Here is a 16,175-nt window from a genome sequence, read left to right as displayed (position 1 = left end):
ATTTATTTATTTTGTACTCTGCAACTGTAATATCCCCCTTCGGTTTCTTTCGATGGTTTTAAAAATGTTATCACCAAACCATCAACTTTGGGTCTAGGTGTTGGTCTTGTTTTTGTCTTAAACTGACCTGCAAGGTAGATACTACAATGGGTCTACCTTGTAGGTTGTAAAAAAAAAAAAAAGGAACAACTGGAAATAAATAAAAATTGATGCTAAAAATTGTTTCTGCCTAGCAGGTTGGGAATTGACGGTACTGTACACATTTTTCGTTCTATTCCTGGATGAGAGAAAGAGGAGGTTATGTTGTTCAAGTGTTTAATTATTTTTCAACTCTTGCAGGATGATGACATTGTAGGAGGACAGCTGTTTTTATCTAAGGTGACAACAAAAAAATCAAGAGTTTAGTAGCATCTGATCAGATCTGGTAAGCAGATGCATCTGATGAAGGGAGCTTTAGGTCATGGGATGTACCCATGTATGTCTTTTAATAAAAATTGCTAGTTGGAAAACCATACCCCACTCCAGATGAAGGAAAGCCTCACACCCTTCTCTAGAATGCCTCAAATCTCCTGTGATTGTGTGCTGCAGGGCTTGGCACCTGAAGGCCAAATTTGACTGTAGGGCATTAAATGAAAATATGTTTCTATGGACCAGAAAATAACTCTTCTCTCTCCAGGGGTCTGATGAAGAGAAGATTCCAAGCAGCCTTTGAAATCAGTAAGGAGAACCAAGATTGGAAACTGCAGAAAATGAGGAAAGAAATGGGAAGCATGCCCTCCTGTCTCACCGTACACACTCCCAAAAAAAAACCAACCAAGGAAAGGAAGGGTACCTTTAAATGCATTAAGAGTTTGCTAGCAAAACAGCTTCAACTGATGCAAGAGATGCCCTTAGGCGTGTCTGATTTGAGTGAGGGGAGAAAGAGCTGACGCTGTAAGGTCAAGGCATCAGGAATGATGCAGGTCATTTATCATTTTCTTTAAACAGTTAAAAAAAACTGTACTGAAAATTATATTTTCCAATTATATATTCCAATCATATTTTGCCTCCAGAAATAAAATAATAATAATGATAATAATTCTCCTATTGCTTTGCCAATCTGACTGCAACACGGTTGCCATCCCTTGCACTCTTATTTTCCAAAGCACTAGAGGGCAGGACAAGAAACAATGGACAGAAACTAATCAAGAAGAGAAGCAACCTGAAATTAAGGAGAAAATTTCTAACTGTGAGAACAATTAACCAATGGAACAGCTTGCCTTCAGAGGTTGTGAATGCCCCGACACTGGAAGTCTTTAAGAAGATGTTGGATAGCCAATTTGTCTGAAATGGTATTGGGTCTCCTGTTTGTGCAAGAGTCCCTTCCAACTCTATTCTGTTCTAAATTCCAAAATCTCTGGAAATACCAGGTTTCAAAAGACAATTTCTCTCCCTTGAGTCAGAAGGAAATCTGTGCTTTCTCTGAACTGTCCTTGATCTTACCTACATGGCCTAAGCCCCCTGTCTCCAGTAGGGCTCCTCTGACCCACTTTCAAGCCCCCTTCAAATCTCAGGCATCTTTGAAGTTTCCCTTTTCTTCCGCCACCCACCCATTTCGATTTCATTCCTTTGCAAGAAATTCCAGGTTGTCTCCAGCGAAGACAACCTGGCCTGGATTTAAGGCATCCGGAGTTTTAGGGGACAAACCCCCTCACCCCCCCCAAAAAAGATGCAAATGTTTTTTGGGGGGGAATGTGGGGCTGGGGGAAGCGGTTGCACAAGCTCCATCCAAGCCTACACACCACACACAGATCTAGAAATCCAGGCCCAACCTTTGGTAGAGAAAGCCAGCAGAGTATGGAGGGCATCTGGGATTGAACTCTTCTTCCTTTCGCTTGGCACCGAAAAGGTCCAGGGAAGCAAAGCGCAAGAGGCCTTCCGGGAGACTTTACCTGCTTCAGCGTTGAGAAAGCCTCCAAATTAAACCTTAAACTGTCTACCCTGGACCTCACCCCATTCCTAAGAGGTCTGCAAGGGGGCATGCATTGCATATCATCCCTGTCCTACTGTCCCCATCTATTTGTACTCATTTCTTATGTATATACATATACCTGCTTATACTTAATATGTCTGTATCCTTACGATTTATATTGATATTGTTTCCTGATTGCTTATTTGTACTCTATGACTATCATTAAGTGCTGTACCTTATGTATCTTGTCTCTTATATGTAAACTGAGAGCATAAGCACCAGAGACAAATTCCTTGTGTCTCCAATCACACTTGGCCAATAAAGAATTCTATTCTATTCTATTCTATTGTTCTTGATGAATGTATTTTATTCTCCTTATGTCCACTGAGAGCATTTGCACCAAAGACAAATTCCTTGTGTGTCCAATCACACTTGGCCAATAAAGAATTCTATTCTATTCTATTCTATTCTATTCTATTCTATTCTATTCTATTGTTCTTGATGAATGTATTTTATTCTCCTTATGTCCACTGAGAGCATTTGCACCAAAGACAAATTCCTTGTGTGTCCAATCACACTTGGCCAATAAAGAATTCTATTCTATTCTATTCTATTGTTCTTGATGAATGTATTTTATTCTCCTTATGTCCACTGAGAGCATTTGCACCAAAGACAAATTCCTTGTGTGTCCAATCACACTTGGCCAATAAAGAATTCTATTCTATTCTATTCTATTCTATTCTAATCTATTCTATTCTATTCTATTGTTCTTGATGAATGTATTTTATTCTCCTTATGTCCACTGAGAGCATTTGCACCAAAGACAAATTCCTTGTGTGTCCAATCACACTTGGCCAATAAAGAATTCTATTCTATTCTAGTCTAGTCTAGTCTAGTCTGTTATATTCATGCTTTACTTGTTTTCTCATACATGCTTGACAACCAAAATAAAATAAAAATAAAAAAATAAAAAACTAGGAGCCGAGAGAGGCCTTTTGAGGAGAAAAGGCAGCCTGAGTCGAGGTTGGGGGGGGGGGGGGGCAACGTCTTCCTCCTATCCCACTAGGCCTGAGCCCCCCCCCCAGCCGTCCACGCAGAGCCCCCCCCTCAGGCGAGAAATTCAAGGGGGAAAGAAGACTCGCCCTTAAGCCGAGCCCTCCATGCACCCTCCGGGGGTCCCACGCCGCCCCCCACCCCACCCCACTCGTGTCCTCCCCGCCCGGCGTGTCCCACTCACCCAAGGCCAGGCAGAGGAGCAGCGAGACGGGTCGCGGGGCGGCCATGCTGAGGGGTCGGCTCCAGGGTGCGCTCCCTTCTCGGCCGGGGAGGTGGGCCGCTCCGGAGGTGGGCTCGTCCCGCCCTTTCCAAGCAACCTCTTGGCGGTCAAACAGTCAGACGATCCTGGTCAAGAATCTTCTCCGCGAGAGTATTTATAGCCCGCTCAAGGAAGCCCCGCTGGGGATCGGAATGTCACTGCCGGATCCACCTGCCCTTGCTTCGGACACCCGATCCTGCCCGGGACCGGCACGGACGTCGGCCGCACGAGGCGTTCCGCCGCTCCTCGCCCCGACGACGGCTGCTATTACTGCTGTTGCTGCCCCCGCCGCCCCGGCTCTGCGAGGGACCCAAGCCGGGGAGCAAGACGGCACGACGAAGCAGAGGAGGCGGCCGGCTGCTGGGGGAGCCATAAAAGTTGGGGTGGGCCCGAGGGAAGGCGAGCGGCAGCGCGGAAACCGGCTCCCCTTCTTCTTCTTCAGCCAGCCATGGGCAAGGCGGCGGCAACGGCGGCTCCTCCCGGTGGCTCCGGCCCGGGCTGGGCCACCCGCGCTCCCGCGTCCTTTCGGCTTCAAGGTGCGCCCGGAGCGACAAGGTGGCGGCGGCGCCTTGCGGCCCTCTCTGCTCGGCCGAAAGGTCGCCGCTGCTCCGGGGCCGCGATGAAGCGCCCCTGCGCGGTCTTGTCCGGAGCCTTGTCTCAATTTGGGGAGGGGGTCTCTCCTCTCCCAATTAGGCTCCCCCTCTTTCAAAGGCAAAAAAAATGGGGGACCCCCCCTCCTTCTCCAAGCAGTTTCTCCGCTGGCGGAGCCCGAGATCAGCCGCTCCCTCGGGCAGATGCCTCCGCGGGACTCGAGAGGGTCGGGTCCATGTAGCCCCTTCTCCGGTTTCTGGCTGGCTGCAACCTTGACGGGCTGCCCGGGGAGTCGGGTCCCCGCCTTCCGATCTGCCGGCGCGGCTTCAAAGGCAGGGCTCGGCTGGAAGCTCCTTGCGCTGGATGCGGAACGGATCGGGCCCGCCCGGGAGCGAGCGAGCGGGCGGGGATGACTCGCCCGCTGGACGGCTCCTCGCTTCTCCCACCCACCCCGCCTCCTTCCCTTTCGCCCCCTCTCTCCCGTCGCCTTAGCCTTCCCCGGCGGCGCGCACCGCTGCGGCAGAGGCTGAGCTGCCCGGGAACTGCTCTGGCTCGCTGCTGCTGGACAGGGCGAGGAAGGATGGCTCAAAGCGTGCGCCAGGCGGAGGAGGCGGGCGCCGCCAAACTTGATGCATTGCAGCAGCAGCGACGGCGGCGGCGGCGTAACCAAGTGGGGGGAAGAGAGAAAAAAAAAAGCCACGCGGGCCTCAAGATCGAAGGGTTGCAAAGGGAATTAAAAGGTACCGGTTAATGAGGCCGGGCGAGCCGGACTGGAGCCCGCAGTGACTTCAACCTCCCGCCTCCGAAATGGGGCGATGGGAACGTGAGCCGGGGGCGGGGGAGGGAGAGAAGCAAGCCCGGGGTGAGGTGGGGGTGGAAACACGACCATAGGCGGAGGAGGAGGGATGCGTCACTCTCTGCAGTGGCTGCGGAGCCTGTCCCGAGGCAGCCCCCCCCCCAGCCCCCCCAGCGTTGAGTCCCAGCTCTGGTCCTGTTGGCCGGAACCGCCGATCGGCCCAGAGAAGTTCCCCCCCCTGGTAAAATACCAGGGTGGAGGTCCAGCTGACCCGAAGGAAAGTTTCCCCCCCCCCAAAAAAAAACCTGCTGGTTGTGAGGATTAGAGGGTAAGAGTATGAAAAAGACTTTGCACATTCCCTAAAGAGCCCACCCTGGTTTATTGTGGTGGTCCAGGAGGCTGGAATGAATGCCCGTAATTTAACTTGGGGGGGGGAGAGAAACAATTCCTGACCTCTTTATACAGCCTCCAGCCCAATATTGTCCTTTTGTTTTGCTACCTTTGCTTTGTTGAATTGCAAAGTTGACAAAGTCTTGTTGTTAGTTGCGGTGTTGTGTGTGCGACCCATCTCGACCCCATGGACCATGTTCCTCCAGGCCTCCCTGTCCTCTACCATCCCCCTGAGTCCATTTAAGCGCACACCATCCAGCCACCTCATTCTCTGCCATCCCCTTCTTCTTTTGTCCTCCATTGTTCCCAGCATGAGGCTCTTCTCCAGTGAGTCCTTCCTTCTCATTAGGTGGCCAAAGTCGTGACCCGTCAAAACCGCGGTAGACAAAAGCGTGCTCGACGAAAGCGCGTACCTGACGTCATCAGCAGCGTGACGAAAAAAATTAAAAATAAATTAAATTGAAATTAAAATAAAATTAAAGCAAGCCGATTCACATAAAGGTAAGGGTTAGGTTTAGGTTTAAGTTTAGGTTAAGGGTTAGGGTTAGGTTTAGGGTTACGTTAAGCGTTAGGGTTAGGGTTAGCGTTAGGTTAAGGGTTAGCGTTAGGTTTAGCGTTAGGTTAAGGGTTAGGTTTAGGGTTAGGTTTGGGGGGGGTTAGGGTAAGGTTTTCACTTTAATTTTAAATTTACCGCTCACAGCGCAATGTTTTCGTCGTGCTGTGACGTCACGTACGTGCTTTCGTCGAGCGCGCTTTTGTCTACCGCGGTTTTGTGGTGGAACCGGCCAAATTATTTGAGTTTCCTCTTCAGGATCTGGCCTTCTCAAGAGCAGTCAGGGTTGATCTCCTCTAGGACTGACCAGTTGGATCGCCTTGCAGTCCAAGGGACTCGCAGGAGTCTTCTCCAGCACCAGAGTTCAAATTCTTAGTCCTAACCTAGTTGGTTAGGCAGAGAATGACACTCTGCACATGGGCAAAGGCAAGCTCCCGACTGTAATCCACTCTGTCCACCGACCTGCTGAGCTTTGGAAAAGGAAATTAGGTGAGTATAACCCAGGGGCCGGTGGACAGGCCCACTCCAAAGTCCAAGCGAACCGGTTCATTCCCAACTGATAGTTGGAACTACCAGCTTGCCGAACCGGTAGAATACCACTCCTGCTGATGTTGGTCTTGCCAGCCAGCCAGAGAGAGAGAAATAGATGTAAGCATAGTGAAGGGAAAAAAAACAGCAAGGTAGCAGAACCTATTTTGATGAAACATTTTTAAAAGCACCTCCCTCCCCAAAAGGACATACACAAGGACGCAGCAAACTCCGATCCACGGTCTTTTATTTCACTCCCTAATAAATAAGCCCTGGCAATTTTCTGGAACCTCAAACACACTGGATTATTAATACTGAACAGACCTACAAAACTGAAGGAATTAGACCGCCGCTCCCTCCCTCCCCCAACCCCGCTTTTAATGGGGGGAAAAGGTTAAAAACAGGGAGAGGGCCTGAATACCTGGGTCTCCCAGGTTTTTTTGGAGGGGGGAAAGGGAACACAGAGTTGACAAGACACACAACCCCCTCTCCAGGAGGGGGCAGATTTAATGCCCCCTCCCTGCCACCGGCAGTATATTTGAAGGGCTTAGAGGCCGAGATTGGCAGTGAAACTTTTACTTTTCATAGTGGCAATACAGCTTCTTGGGAAAGGGAAAGGCCCAGCTGTTGTCCAGGAGGCTGATGCAGGAGTCTCCCGCGTGGCACAAGTGGCACAGGGTTTAAAAAAAAAATTAAACCCCCGATGGAACCACCGTTCTTGACTGCACCCAGGTACGACATTCCCTTAAAAAGCACCATGTGGAGGATTATGTGCTAAATCGTCTTGGTTTTCATGGCACACCAAAACAAATGACTGTTGAATGAGAGCAAACATCCACATTTTGCCAGTCCTCTCCATGACGATCTCTTGTTTGTTAACCCCGTTTTTCCAAATTCAGAAAAGGTTATGCCATTTGAGGTTACGGAATACGTATTACCTGTTACACGCCTTGGCTGCCAAGTTCATTTTCAATCAATCAATCTCAAATGGTGGGTTTTTCAGGTTCAGATTACACAGAGCAAGTCATGGTTTCCCCCATTCTTAGCAATATCATTAAGGTGTCTGGACTTCAGCTCCCAGAATTCCCCATGCTGGTTGGGGGAATTGTGGGAATTGGAAGTCCAGGTATCTTTAAAAACCTTGTCAAGGTTTAGGGTTGGGACTGGCTATGCACAGTGGGAAAAAGGTGTGCTCTTTCAGCAGGCATTTGGCTTTAGTGTCACCTAAATACGCTCCAAGAGGAACAGCTGATAACTTTCACAAGTCAAATACTACTCTGAAAAGAAAGGTTGGGCTGGACTCCAGCATATAGGTATGTATAGAGAACTGCTGGTGTTACGTATCTTTCCAAGTTCCAAGGATACTTCAAAGGTGACCCCCATGTTCAGAAAGCTTTCTGTGTTAATAGATGCCCCATCAGCAAGAAGATGCTGCAGTCCAGCCCCCCCCCCCCCCCCAATGCTTTTTCTGGGCCTGAAAATGTGGGGCTGAAGAGCCTTTACCCTATCGGAGGTAATCGGTTGGGAAAATCCCTTTTTTCACAACATTGACAATCGACCCACTGAACGGTAGGAAAAACAGGGCAGCAGGGAAGAAAGCTGAAGAAGGAATGAAAAGTCCTCCGGAGCCTCCGGAATGCTTTTGCCCCGCCATCAGTTCATCATCGCTTGTGCGTTAAGAGAGAGACAGAGAGAGAAAAGAGAATGGCAGAAGTTGGTTCTTTGCTGTCCTCCATCAGGGTATCTTAGCTGCTGAGTGAAGTTTCAGGGCAAAAGAGAGATCCCGGCTCCAGAGGCCATCCCCCTCCCCAAAGCTGACTCCACCCTCCTTCCTCCCCCAAACAATAGCTGGGGGAAAAAATAACCAGTGCCAGAATACAGGAAAATCAAGGGAAGGGGAACCTGGGTGCGATATAAATAGCACTGAAGTGGGAAAAGGGATAAAGGAGGAATGAGCCGAGAGAGAGACGTTCCCGGCAAAAACCAAGAGATCCATCGCTACCGGTGGCCCTCTTGGGGATAACGTCCAAGGTGATGGATCTGGCGGGAAGCCTGGTGCTGTCTCCTCCTCCCACAGGGTGCCCACGCCACTGGTTCGACAGTTTCTGAGATGGATCTCAGGAGTCTTCTTTCTGGTAACTCGGCAACCTCCCCCAAAAGGGAGAGAGAGAGAGAGAAGGAGATGTTGTTGCTTCACTCCGGTTCCAACGGGGGCTCTGCCATCATGATGCCTTGCTGCAGCTTCTCGAGGGAGAGCTTCATCTGGTGGAAAGAGAATGAGAACAAGTTATTCGCCAAAGGGGAAAGCATCGCCCCAGCCAACGACGAGAAGGAAGCTCGGGTTTGAGTTCACGTTGTGGGAAATGAAGCTTATCGTTTGTACAGAACCGTTAAGAAGACACGGCTAGCCTGTGAAGAAAATACATGGTGTACGTTTCTAGGTTCCACCACAAAACCGCGGTAGACAAAAGCGCGCTCGACGAAAGCGCGTACGTGACGTCATCACAGCGCGACGAAAACATCGCGCTGTGAGCGGTAAATTTAAAATTAAAGCGAAAACCTTACCCTAACCCCCCCAAACCTAACCCTAAACCTAACCCTAAACCTAACGCTAACCCTTAACCTAACGCTAAACCTAACCCTAAACCTAACCCTAAACCTAACCCTAAACCTAACCCTAACGCTTAATGTAACCCTAAACCTAACCTTAACCTAAACCTAAACCTAACCCTTACCTTTATGTGAATCGGCTTGCTTTAATTTTATTTTAATTTCAATTTAATTTATTTTTAATTTTTTTCGTCGCGCTGCTGATGACGTCAGGTACGCGCTTTCGTCGCGCGCGCTTTTGTCTACCTCGGTTTTGACGGGTCACGACGTTTCTAATCTCATGAGCTAGGCCAGGGGTCAGCCACCTGTGGCTCTGCCCGTTTGAACTTCAACATCCATCAGGGCCAACCTGCCTAGCAATGGTGAAGGAATGAAGTCAGATATATCTTAATCTCCTCTGTATGGTCAACCTCTGATGGACATATTGCATTAAGCATGGTACACTGGCTTAACTGCTGCGGACAGGAAGACACTACAGAGAGTGATCAATTAGGCACAAGAAACCATTGGTTGCCCTCTGACACCACTGGATGAGATCGCCAGGTCTCGCTGCTTTAGCAGAGTAAGGAAGATACTCAAGAGATGATTCGCACCAGTGAAGAGTTTCAAATTTTTTTACAACCTCTCCTGTAGGTGTGGCCTGCTAGTGGGATTGACTTGCTGGCCATGTGACCGGGTAGGAGTGGCTTGCCGGCCATTGTATTGTATTGTATTGTATTATTTGTATGCCGCCCTTCTCCGGGAGGACTCAGGGCAGCAAACAATTCAAGGGGGGGAAAAAGGGGAACATAAAAGACAAAATACAAATAATAAAAGTAGCCAACAGTCACACAACCATACATGTTGAGAGGGGAGGGAACTCATCACCCCCAGGCCTGCCGACAAAGCCAGGTTTTGACAGCTTTTCGGAAGGCCTGGAGAGAGGTGAGGGTCCGAATCCCTGCGGGGAGTTCATTCCAGAGGGCCGGAGCTGCCACAGAGAAGGCCCTCCCCGGGTAATAGCCAGATGGCATTGGCTGGTAGATGGCACCCAGAGGAGGCCAACCCTGTGAGATCTAATGGGTCTGTGGGAGGTAATTGGCAGCAGGCGGTCTCTCAAGTACCCATGTGACGGGGTGGGAGTGGCTTGCCAGCCATGTGACCAGTGGGAGCGGCTTGGCAGTCATGTGACTGGATGGTCGTGGCCAACTTCTAAAATGTGGTGAAACTCACTTAACAATGCTCTTGCTTAGCAACCAAAATGTTGGCTCAGAAACTCTGGCGTTTGAAGCACGCAAGTCTTAAAGCTGTCAAGTTACAAGACCCTTGCAACCCTAACCCTTTAGGGGAAAAAAATCCCAGGGGTGTTCAAACCTGACAGCTTTAAGACTTGTGGACTTCAACTCCCAGAATTCCTCCTCTCGATCTTCATCTTGATGATGTGCGGATGGGCGAGGGGAGGGAGCTGGAACCAGTTCTAAACGGCACTGTAGATTTGTAGAACCTCTTCTATAGAAGAGGTTGGAACTGGCACGAACCCACCCGATTTACACCCTGGTCAGTATTTCTTTGCACTTCTACATCGGGCAGAAGACATCAAAGTATAGCCAGCCGAACAAATAGGTTTAAAGATAGTTTCTATCTTTGAGCTGTCAAGACTTTTAAATACAACCAGAATCACTCCACGCACACGCTAGTTTTTTCTTTTTCTTTCTTTTTTCCTTTCCGCTATAATTTTGCACCAGTGAGGCTAAAACCAATTTCGTTGTATTTATTTTGTACAATGGCAATAAAGACTATACTATACATCTCTGACTCTAAAAAGGGCTTCTGGAAACCAAGGATTGGAGCATCATTTCCCACATTGTCTATGAACTTAGTGCGATGGGAGGAACATTCAGACCGGAGAACAAACCTCATCCAGAAGTTCCACTGATGCCTTCAGGATCTGCTTCCATTTTTGTACCTCCACACTATGGAACTGTTTCTGCAGCTCCAAAATCTCTGCCCATTCCGAGGCCGTTTGTGGAAGCTTCCTGCAAGGCAAGAAGGAGAACTCTCTTAACTGCAATGGATCAGCAGTGGTACCCGCTCCCTGGGTTCACTTCCTGTGAATTATCACACCCATCACTAGTGTTTAATGCAGAAGCCAGTTGGCCTTCCCGAACCTAACTCCCCTGATTCTAAGGCTGGGGGAGCAACCTTGCCAGAAGCTACATTCTCTTCTCAGTAACCTTTTTGAAATAGCAAGTTAGGGCTATATGTTTTAGGGCTAAAAACATACTGGAGGGGGTGAGATTTTATAGCACTAGCACTTAGACTTACAGTATATACCACTTCACAGTGCTTTACAGCCCTCTCTAAACGGTTTACAGAATCAGCCTATTGCCCACAACAATCTAGGTCCTAATTTGGTTCCACCACAAAACCGCGTTCGACTAAAGCGCGCTCGACGAAACCGCGTAGCTGACATCATCACAGTGCGACGAAAAAAGCACGCTGTAAACGCTAAAGCTAAAATTAACCCCTAAACCTAAACCTAACCCCCCTAAACCTAACCCTAAACCTAACCCTTAACCTAACCCTAAACCCAACCCTTAACCTAACGCTAAACCTAATCCTAACCCTTAACCTAACCCTAATCCTAAACTTAACCCTAACCCTTAACCTAACCCTAAACCTAACCCTTACCTTAACTTGAATTGGCTTGCTTTCAAAGCGCTATTTAAAGCGCCCTTTTTCCCCACGGTCGCTGTTGTCGCCCTGCTGATGACGTCAGCGACGCAGTTTAATCGGGCGTGCTTTAGTGGAGCGCGGTTTTGTCGTGCCACGCCTAATTTTACCCACCTCGGAAGGATGGAAGGCTGAGTCAACCTTGGGCTGGTAAGAATTGAACTGCTGGCAGTCGGCAGAATTAGCCTGCAATACTGCATTCTAACCACTGCGCCATCATGGCTCTTGGGCTTTAAAGGTATGGAGGGAAGGTTATAATTCTATTTTAGAAGCAAGTTAAGCCTATTGGAAAACCAGCTTGCAAGACACATCCAACTCTTGATTGGTCTATCTTGATGGATGGGCTTCATCTGAAAACTTTTCCCAAACATCCTTCCAAATAAGGCAGGATCCAAGTTTTAGGAATGCTTCCTCAAAAGATTCTGGTACCTATCTTACAGCTTCACTATTTCAAACCAAAAACATTTCATTGGCTGAAGCATTTTAAAAACGGGGGGAAGTTCACAGCACTTTATTGCCAATGATTTTCTCTCTGTTACTGTACTGTGGGATATTTTATTGGGTTTTATATTGTTTTATTGTATTCTATTTTATTCCACTCAGAGGACTGCATATATTAAGGAGCAATTAATTAATTCTATAGCTATAAAAAGGCAAAGGGTATCAGTTTCCTAAATCTTGTCGCACAGTATTTCAAATAATTTACTGACCTCCTGTATTCAACCACCTGTTTAATGTACATTTATACCTCACTTTTCCTCCAGAAAAGTGGTACCCTTTTTCTTTGTTTTATCCTAGCTACTCTATAAGAAAAATTCACTTAAAGGAATTGATTCTCTGTCCTCCTTAGGGATAGACTAAAAGCCTGACATGTTTATTTGAATTATGATATGCTTTTCCAGGCAATAGCCCAGAACATTTCAATGTTAGGCAGTATGTTTTCCAAAGTTGTGCTCAAAACAGATTTTAAGTCTTAAGTTAATCACTGTTTAGCACTGGAAAAACTTTACGGATACAATAAAGATAATTAGTTTAAAATACGCTGCGTAATTCATCATCTTTGTTTCACATAGTGTCAAATCTTGGTTTTCCACTGAAGATATCTCAGCAAGGAATGTAAATAATGTTGGCTTTCCTTTTAGCATTCCTGACCTGCTTTAAAATATTCTGATAATAAATATGTTCATCATTCTACTTGTATCTGTTTTGGTTCCTGCTGTCTCTTTATTGATTTATACCCAGCCTTTCAACCATAAGATACAATTTTGTTATGACTACATTTTTTTTTACATTTTAAGCATCAAGGTTTTTGCAAAGCGAAAGGGTCAAAATAATTAGTAGCTTTGATTTAAAAAATCATCACGTGCCCAAAACATACCTAATTTAATTTTGTCTAATTTAAAAACATTTTCATAGCAGAACAGTATTTCTCAGCCTCTGCAACTTTAAGATATGTGGACTTCAGCTGCTAGAATTCCCCAGCCAGCATAAATGCTATTGATGGAGTGGTGGATTATGTACAGGGCGGGGCATAACCTTTTCCTAGGGGGTCACAGCAAGATCGACAGCAGTTTACAACTTCCGCGACACCTCATTTTAAAGCCCATAAAAAACTGAATTGAATGAGCTATTAAATGTTAAATTTGTTTCGGTTGAAACTTTGAGAATGAATTTGGAAACTGTGTTGAAAAATCTGGAAAATCGAACGGAACTGTTTGAAGATTTGTTGTGTTCTTATCCACCTCGTTTGAATGCTGTTCGAAGGGCTAATGGTGGTCATACTGACTATTAAATCGTGTCAATAAACTCAGTTTTTGATGGGCTTTCGAATGGTGTATGAATTATTTGTGTTGTTATTACAAGTGTTGCTGTGACCCCCTAGGAAAAGGTTATGCCCCGCCCTGTACTATCAAGTCAGCATCTATTCTATGCAATCACATAGTAGATAGACTTTCTCTGGAATGATCTGTCCCAACCTTCTCCTTTAATTCTTTTAGAGGTAATTGAATCCTTCTACCTTACTGGTGGTCATCCCCTTTTCTCTCTCCTTCCACCTTTCCCAGCATTATGAACTTCTTAAGGGAGTTACATCTTTACATAAGGGGTCCAAAATATGAAAAAATTGAATCTGGTTATTTGTATTTTGAGTGAGAAGTCTTGAACGGATTTGAGTTGGATTAAAGTGAGGGAGAGGTGTGCGGAGTCGGCCTCATTCTCACTTCCCAAATTCCATCTTGCTCCAATAGCAGGACAAGATTCAAGACAGTTGGGAGATGAGCTGGGCGCAGTGGTTGACCAGGGAGTCTTCCGTGTCTTGCCATGCTCTTAGCGTACCACATCGCTTGCAAAGACCGTCTTCATGTCCTATTCTAGGTTTCATCCGCTCAATGCGCTGGAATCTGTCTTCACATGCTCGGGATAGACAAGTCCCTATCTCACCAAAGCTCAATGACCCAACGGTTACTCTCAACTTGGTTTGGCCAACTTGTCAAAGCTGTGGCCCGGGGTGTGGCCGCTGCACATGCTGCCACACTCTGGGCAACAGCTTCCACAGGCTAGCCAAACCAGGTTGAGAGTAACCGTCGGGTCATTGAGAACTGCAGAGCACTACGAAGTGGTATCTCAGCCTAAGTGCTATTGCTACATTAGCTTGCATTAAATTCTCAAAATCTCTTAAGAGTAAGGAAGCCAGTCTCCCGTTCTCTCTTTCCCAGAGCATCTTTCTCACCCATTGGAGAGCGCATATGCTTGCCATGACTCCACAGTCCGGGCTGTATGCTCCAGAGACCACAGCCGGTAGAACAGCATCATGTTGAGGACGACCAGAACTAAAAGACTACAGAGAAACACAAAACACGTTGGTAACATAAAGGAGGCACTCAATTCCAAGTAGAATGTGGGAGGATTTAAATGTCCAAAAATTCCTCCATGTCACAAGAAGCACATCCCCTATATAATACACACACACACAAACACACACACACATACACAAACACACAGGCAGGCAGGCAGGCAAGCAGGCAGGGGATGTGCTTTTGAAATATGGAGGAATTGTTAGTCATTTACATTCTACCACATACATACATACATACATACATACATACATACATACATACATACATACACACAGACATCATACATACATACAAATAAAGCATTCCCACTTTGGGGGATTTGGTAAAGAGTCAGAATCAGAATGGATACTCACTGGGAATCATCCCCATAATCCCTTGCGGGATGGAGTCAGGGCAACTGGATGGAGCAGGGTGTTTACTGGCCAGATGCTCCTCCTGTCACCAATGTGGAGTTATATTCAGCAGATAAATTCTCATTGTGCCCAGAGAGTAATATCTGCCGCTAAATGGGATCGAACTCAGAGCCTCCTAATTGTGAGGCGAGAGTTCCACCTCTGGGCCATCGCACCACTGATGGATACTCACTGGGAACAACCCCTTCAAGAGCATGATTAAAATGATGCCATGTAACAAAAACACCTAGGGATTAAAATATCCTGATATTCTTATTGTAGTTTCCCAAGAACAACGACATAGTAAAATAGCACCCCTTAAGGCTGCCTTCACCGTTCGCCTTAATCCTGCAAGCGATCTATTCGGTTTGGCTTCCAATGTGGCTAAACAAGCCTTTATACCACTGAATAACTGCCTGGCTTAATGCAGGATGTGACCTGGGTCTCGAAATCACCGAGCTAGTCACCATTGTGGTCACAGAGGGAACACATCAATGCATCTGGATCGACAAGAGGAGGGAGAGAAGCAACGCCATGCATGCCATGCTGTCATTGGATTGAGTTTCATCATGGGCACAACCATCCTTGGGGCTGGTATCAGACATCTATGCATTTGATAGCGCTGCCGGCGCAGAAGATCATCGCAGCCTGAGCTAAGGAAAGGGGTCTGCAGCAGACAGTGCTAACTCCCTGAGATAGTCTTGACTATTTTTGCATAGGCAAATCACATTAACCTTGGACACAAAACCCATCTTCCTTTCAAGGGCTGGCCCTCTAAGCTTTAAAAATGTATAGGCTGAAACATCAGAAGCCCTCGGAAGGAAGATAGGACAGGGAGAAAGTCTCTCTCTCCCCCCCCCCCCCGGCAATCTTCCCAGCATTGGCAGGAAAGAACGGGGGGTGCTGTAGGGGGTGCTGTAAGAGCAACTGGTAAGATGGATAACCATTTGTCTGAAATGGTGGAGGGCTGTGATGGCAAACCGATGGCGTACGTGTCACAGGTGGCATGCGAAACCCTCTCTGTGGGAAGGCGAACCATCGGCCAGCCCAGCTCCACCACGCATGCGTGCGTGCCTCTCGCCGGCCAGCTGATTTTCAGGTCTCTGCCGGCACACATGGGAGACGCACATGCATGCACAGGAATGGGGAGGGGTTGTGCATGCATGCACGGGTCATTAAGCACACATTGCAAGAAGGGCAGGGGGAGAATGGCCTGGGGCTCCGCGCCCCGTTTTTGGTTTCGGGAGGCTTCAGGGAGGCCTGCTAGGCCCAAAACGGGGCACGGGCTGAGGTCACGCACATGCGTGGGGGGAGCGCAGGGTTTGTGCACATGCACGGGGCAAGAGGAGCACAGGGAAGGTCGTGTGCACATGCGCGGTGGGGCGCATTGCATTGTGGGTGTGGGCACGTGCAATTTTAACACGCGAGGACAAAAAGGTTAGCCATCTGGTATAGGGTTTCCTGCCGAAGCAGGGGGTTGGA

At 47.5% G+C, this 16,175-nt stretch overlaps 2 protein-coding genes across 5 annotated transcripts in view; both read right to left on the bottom strand.

The window, feature by feature from the left end:
• The window catches only part of SCN1B (sodium voltage-gated channel beta subunit 1), a 32,797-nt gene extending 28,507 nt beyond the window's left edge, over positions 1–4,290 (bottom strand). The window contains exon 1 of the mRNA XM_087727360.1: positions 3,189–4,290. Within this exon, the coding sequence (XP_087583486.1) occupies positions 3,189–3,234 (46 nt within the window). The 5' untranslated portion in view covers positions 3,235–4,290. The remainder of the gene's footprint in view (positions 1–3,188) is intronic.
• Positions 4,291–6,354: 2,064 nt separating this feature from the next.
• The window catches only part of GRAMD1A (GRAM domain containing 1A), a 65,126-nt gene continuing 55,305 nt past the window's right edge, over positions 6,355–16,175 (bottom strand). For all 4 annotated transcript variants that reach the window (XM_087727689.1, XM_087727687.1, XM_087727690.1 and 1 more), the window contains 3 exons: positions 14,175–14,282; positions 10,629–10,749; positions 6,355–8,386 (listed from right to left, as the gene is read on the bottom strand). In XM_087727689.1, the coding sequence (XP_087583815.1) occupies positions 8,318–8,386; positions 10,629–10,749; positions 14,175–14,282 (298 nt within the window). In that variant the 3' untranslated portion in view covers positions 6,355–8,317. The remainder of the gene's footprint in view (positions 8,387–10,628; positions 10,750–14,174; positions 14,283–16,175) is intronic.

The sequence above is a fragment of the Thamnophis sirtalis genome, unplaced genomic scaffold (assembly GCF_051295495.1).
Source record: "Thamnophis sirtalis isolate CommonGarterSnake01/CBP01778 unplaced genomic scaffold, rThaSir2_p1.2 scaffold_13, whole genome shotgun sequence".
NCBI lineage: Eukaryota > Metazoa > Chordata > Lepidosauria > Squamata > Natricidae > Thamnophis > Thamnophis sirtalis.
The sequence above is the reverse complement of the archived record's forward strand: the minus strand, read 5'-3'. Positions and strand labels throughout refer to the sequence as shown.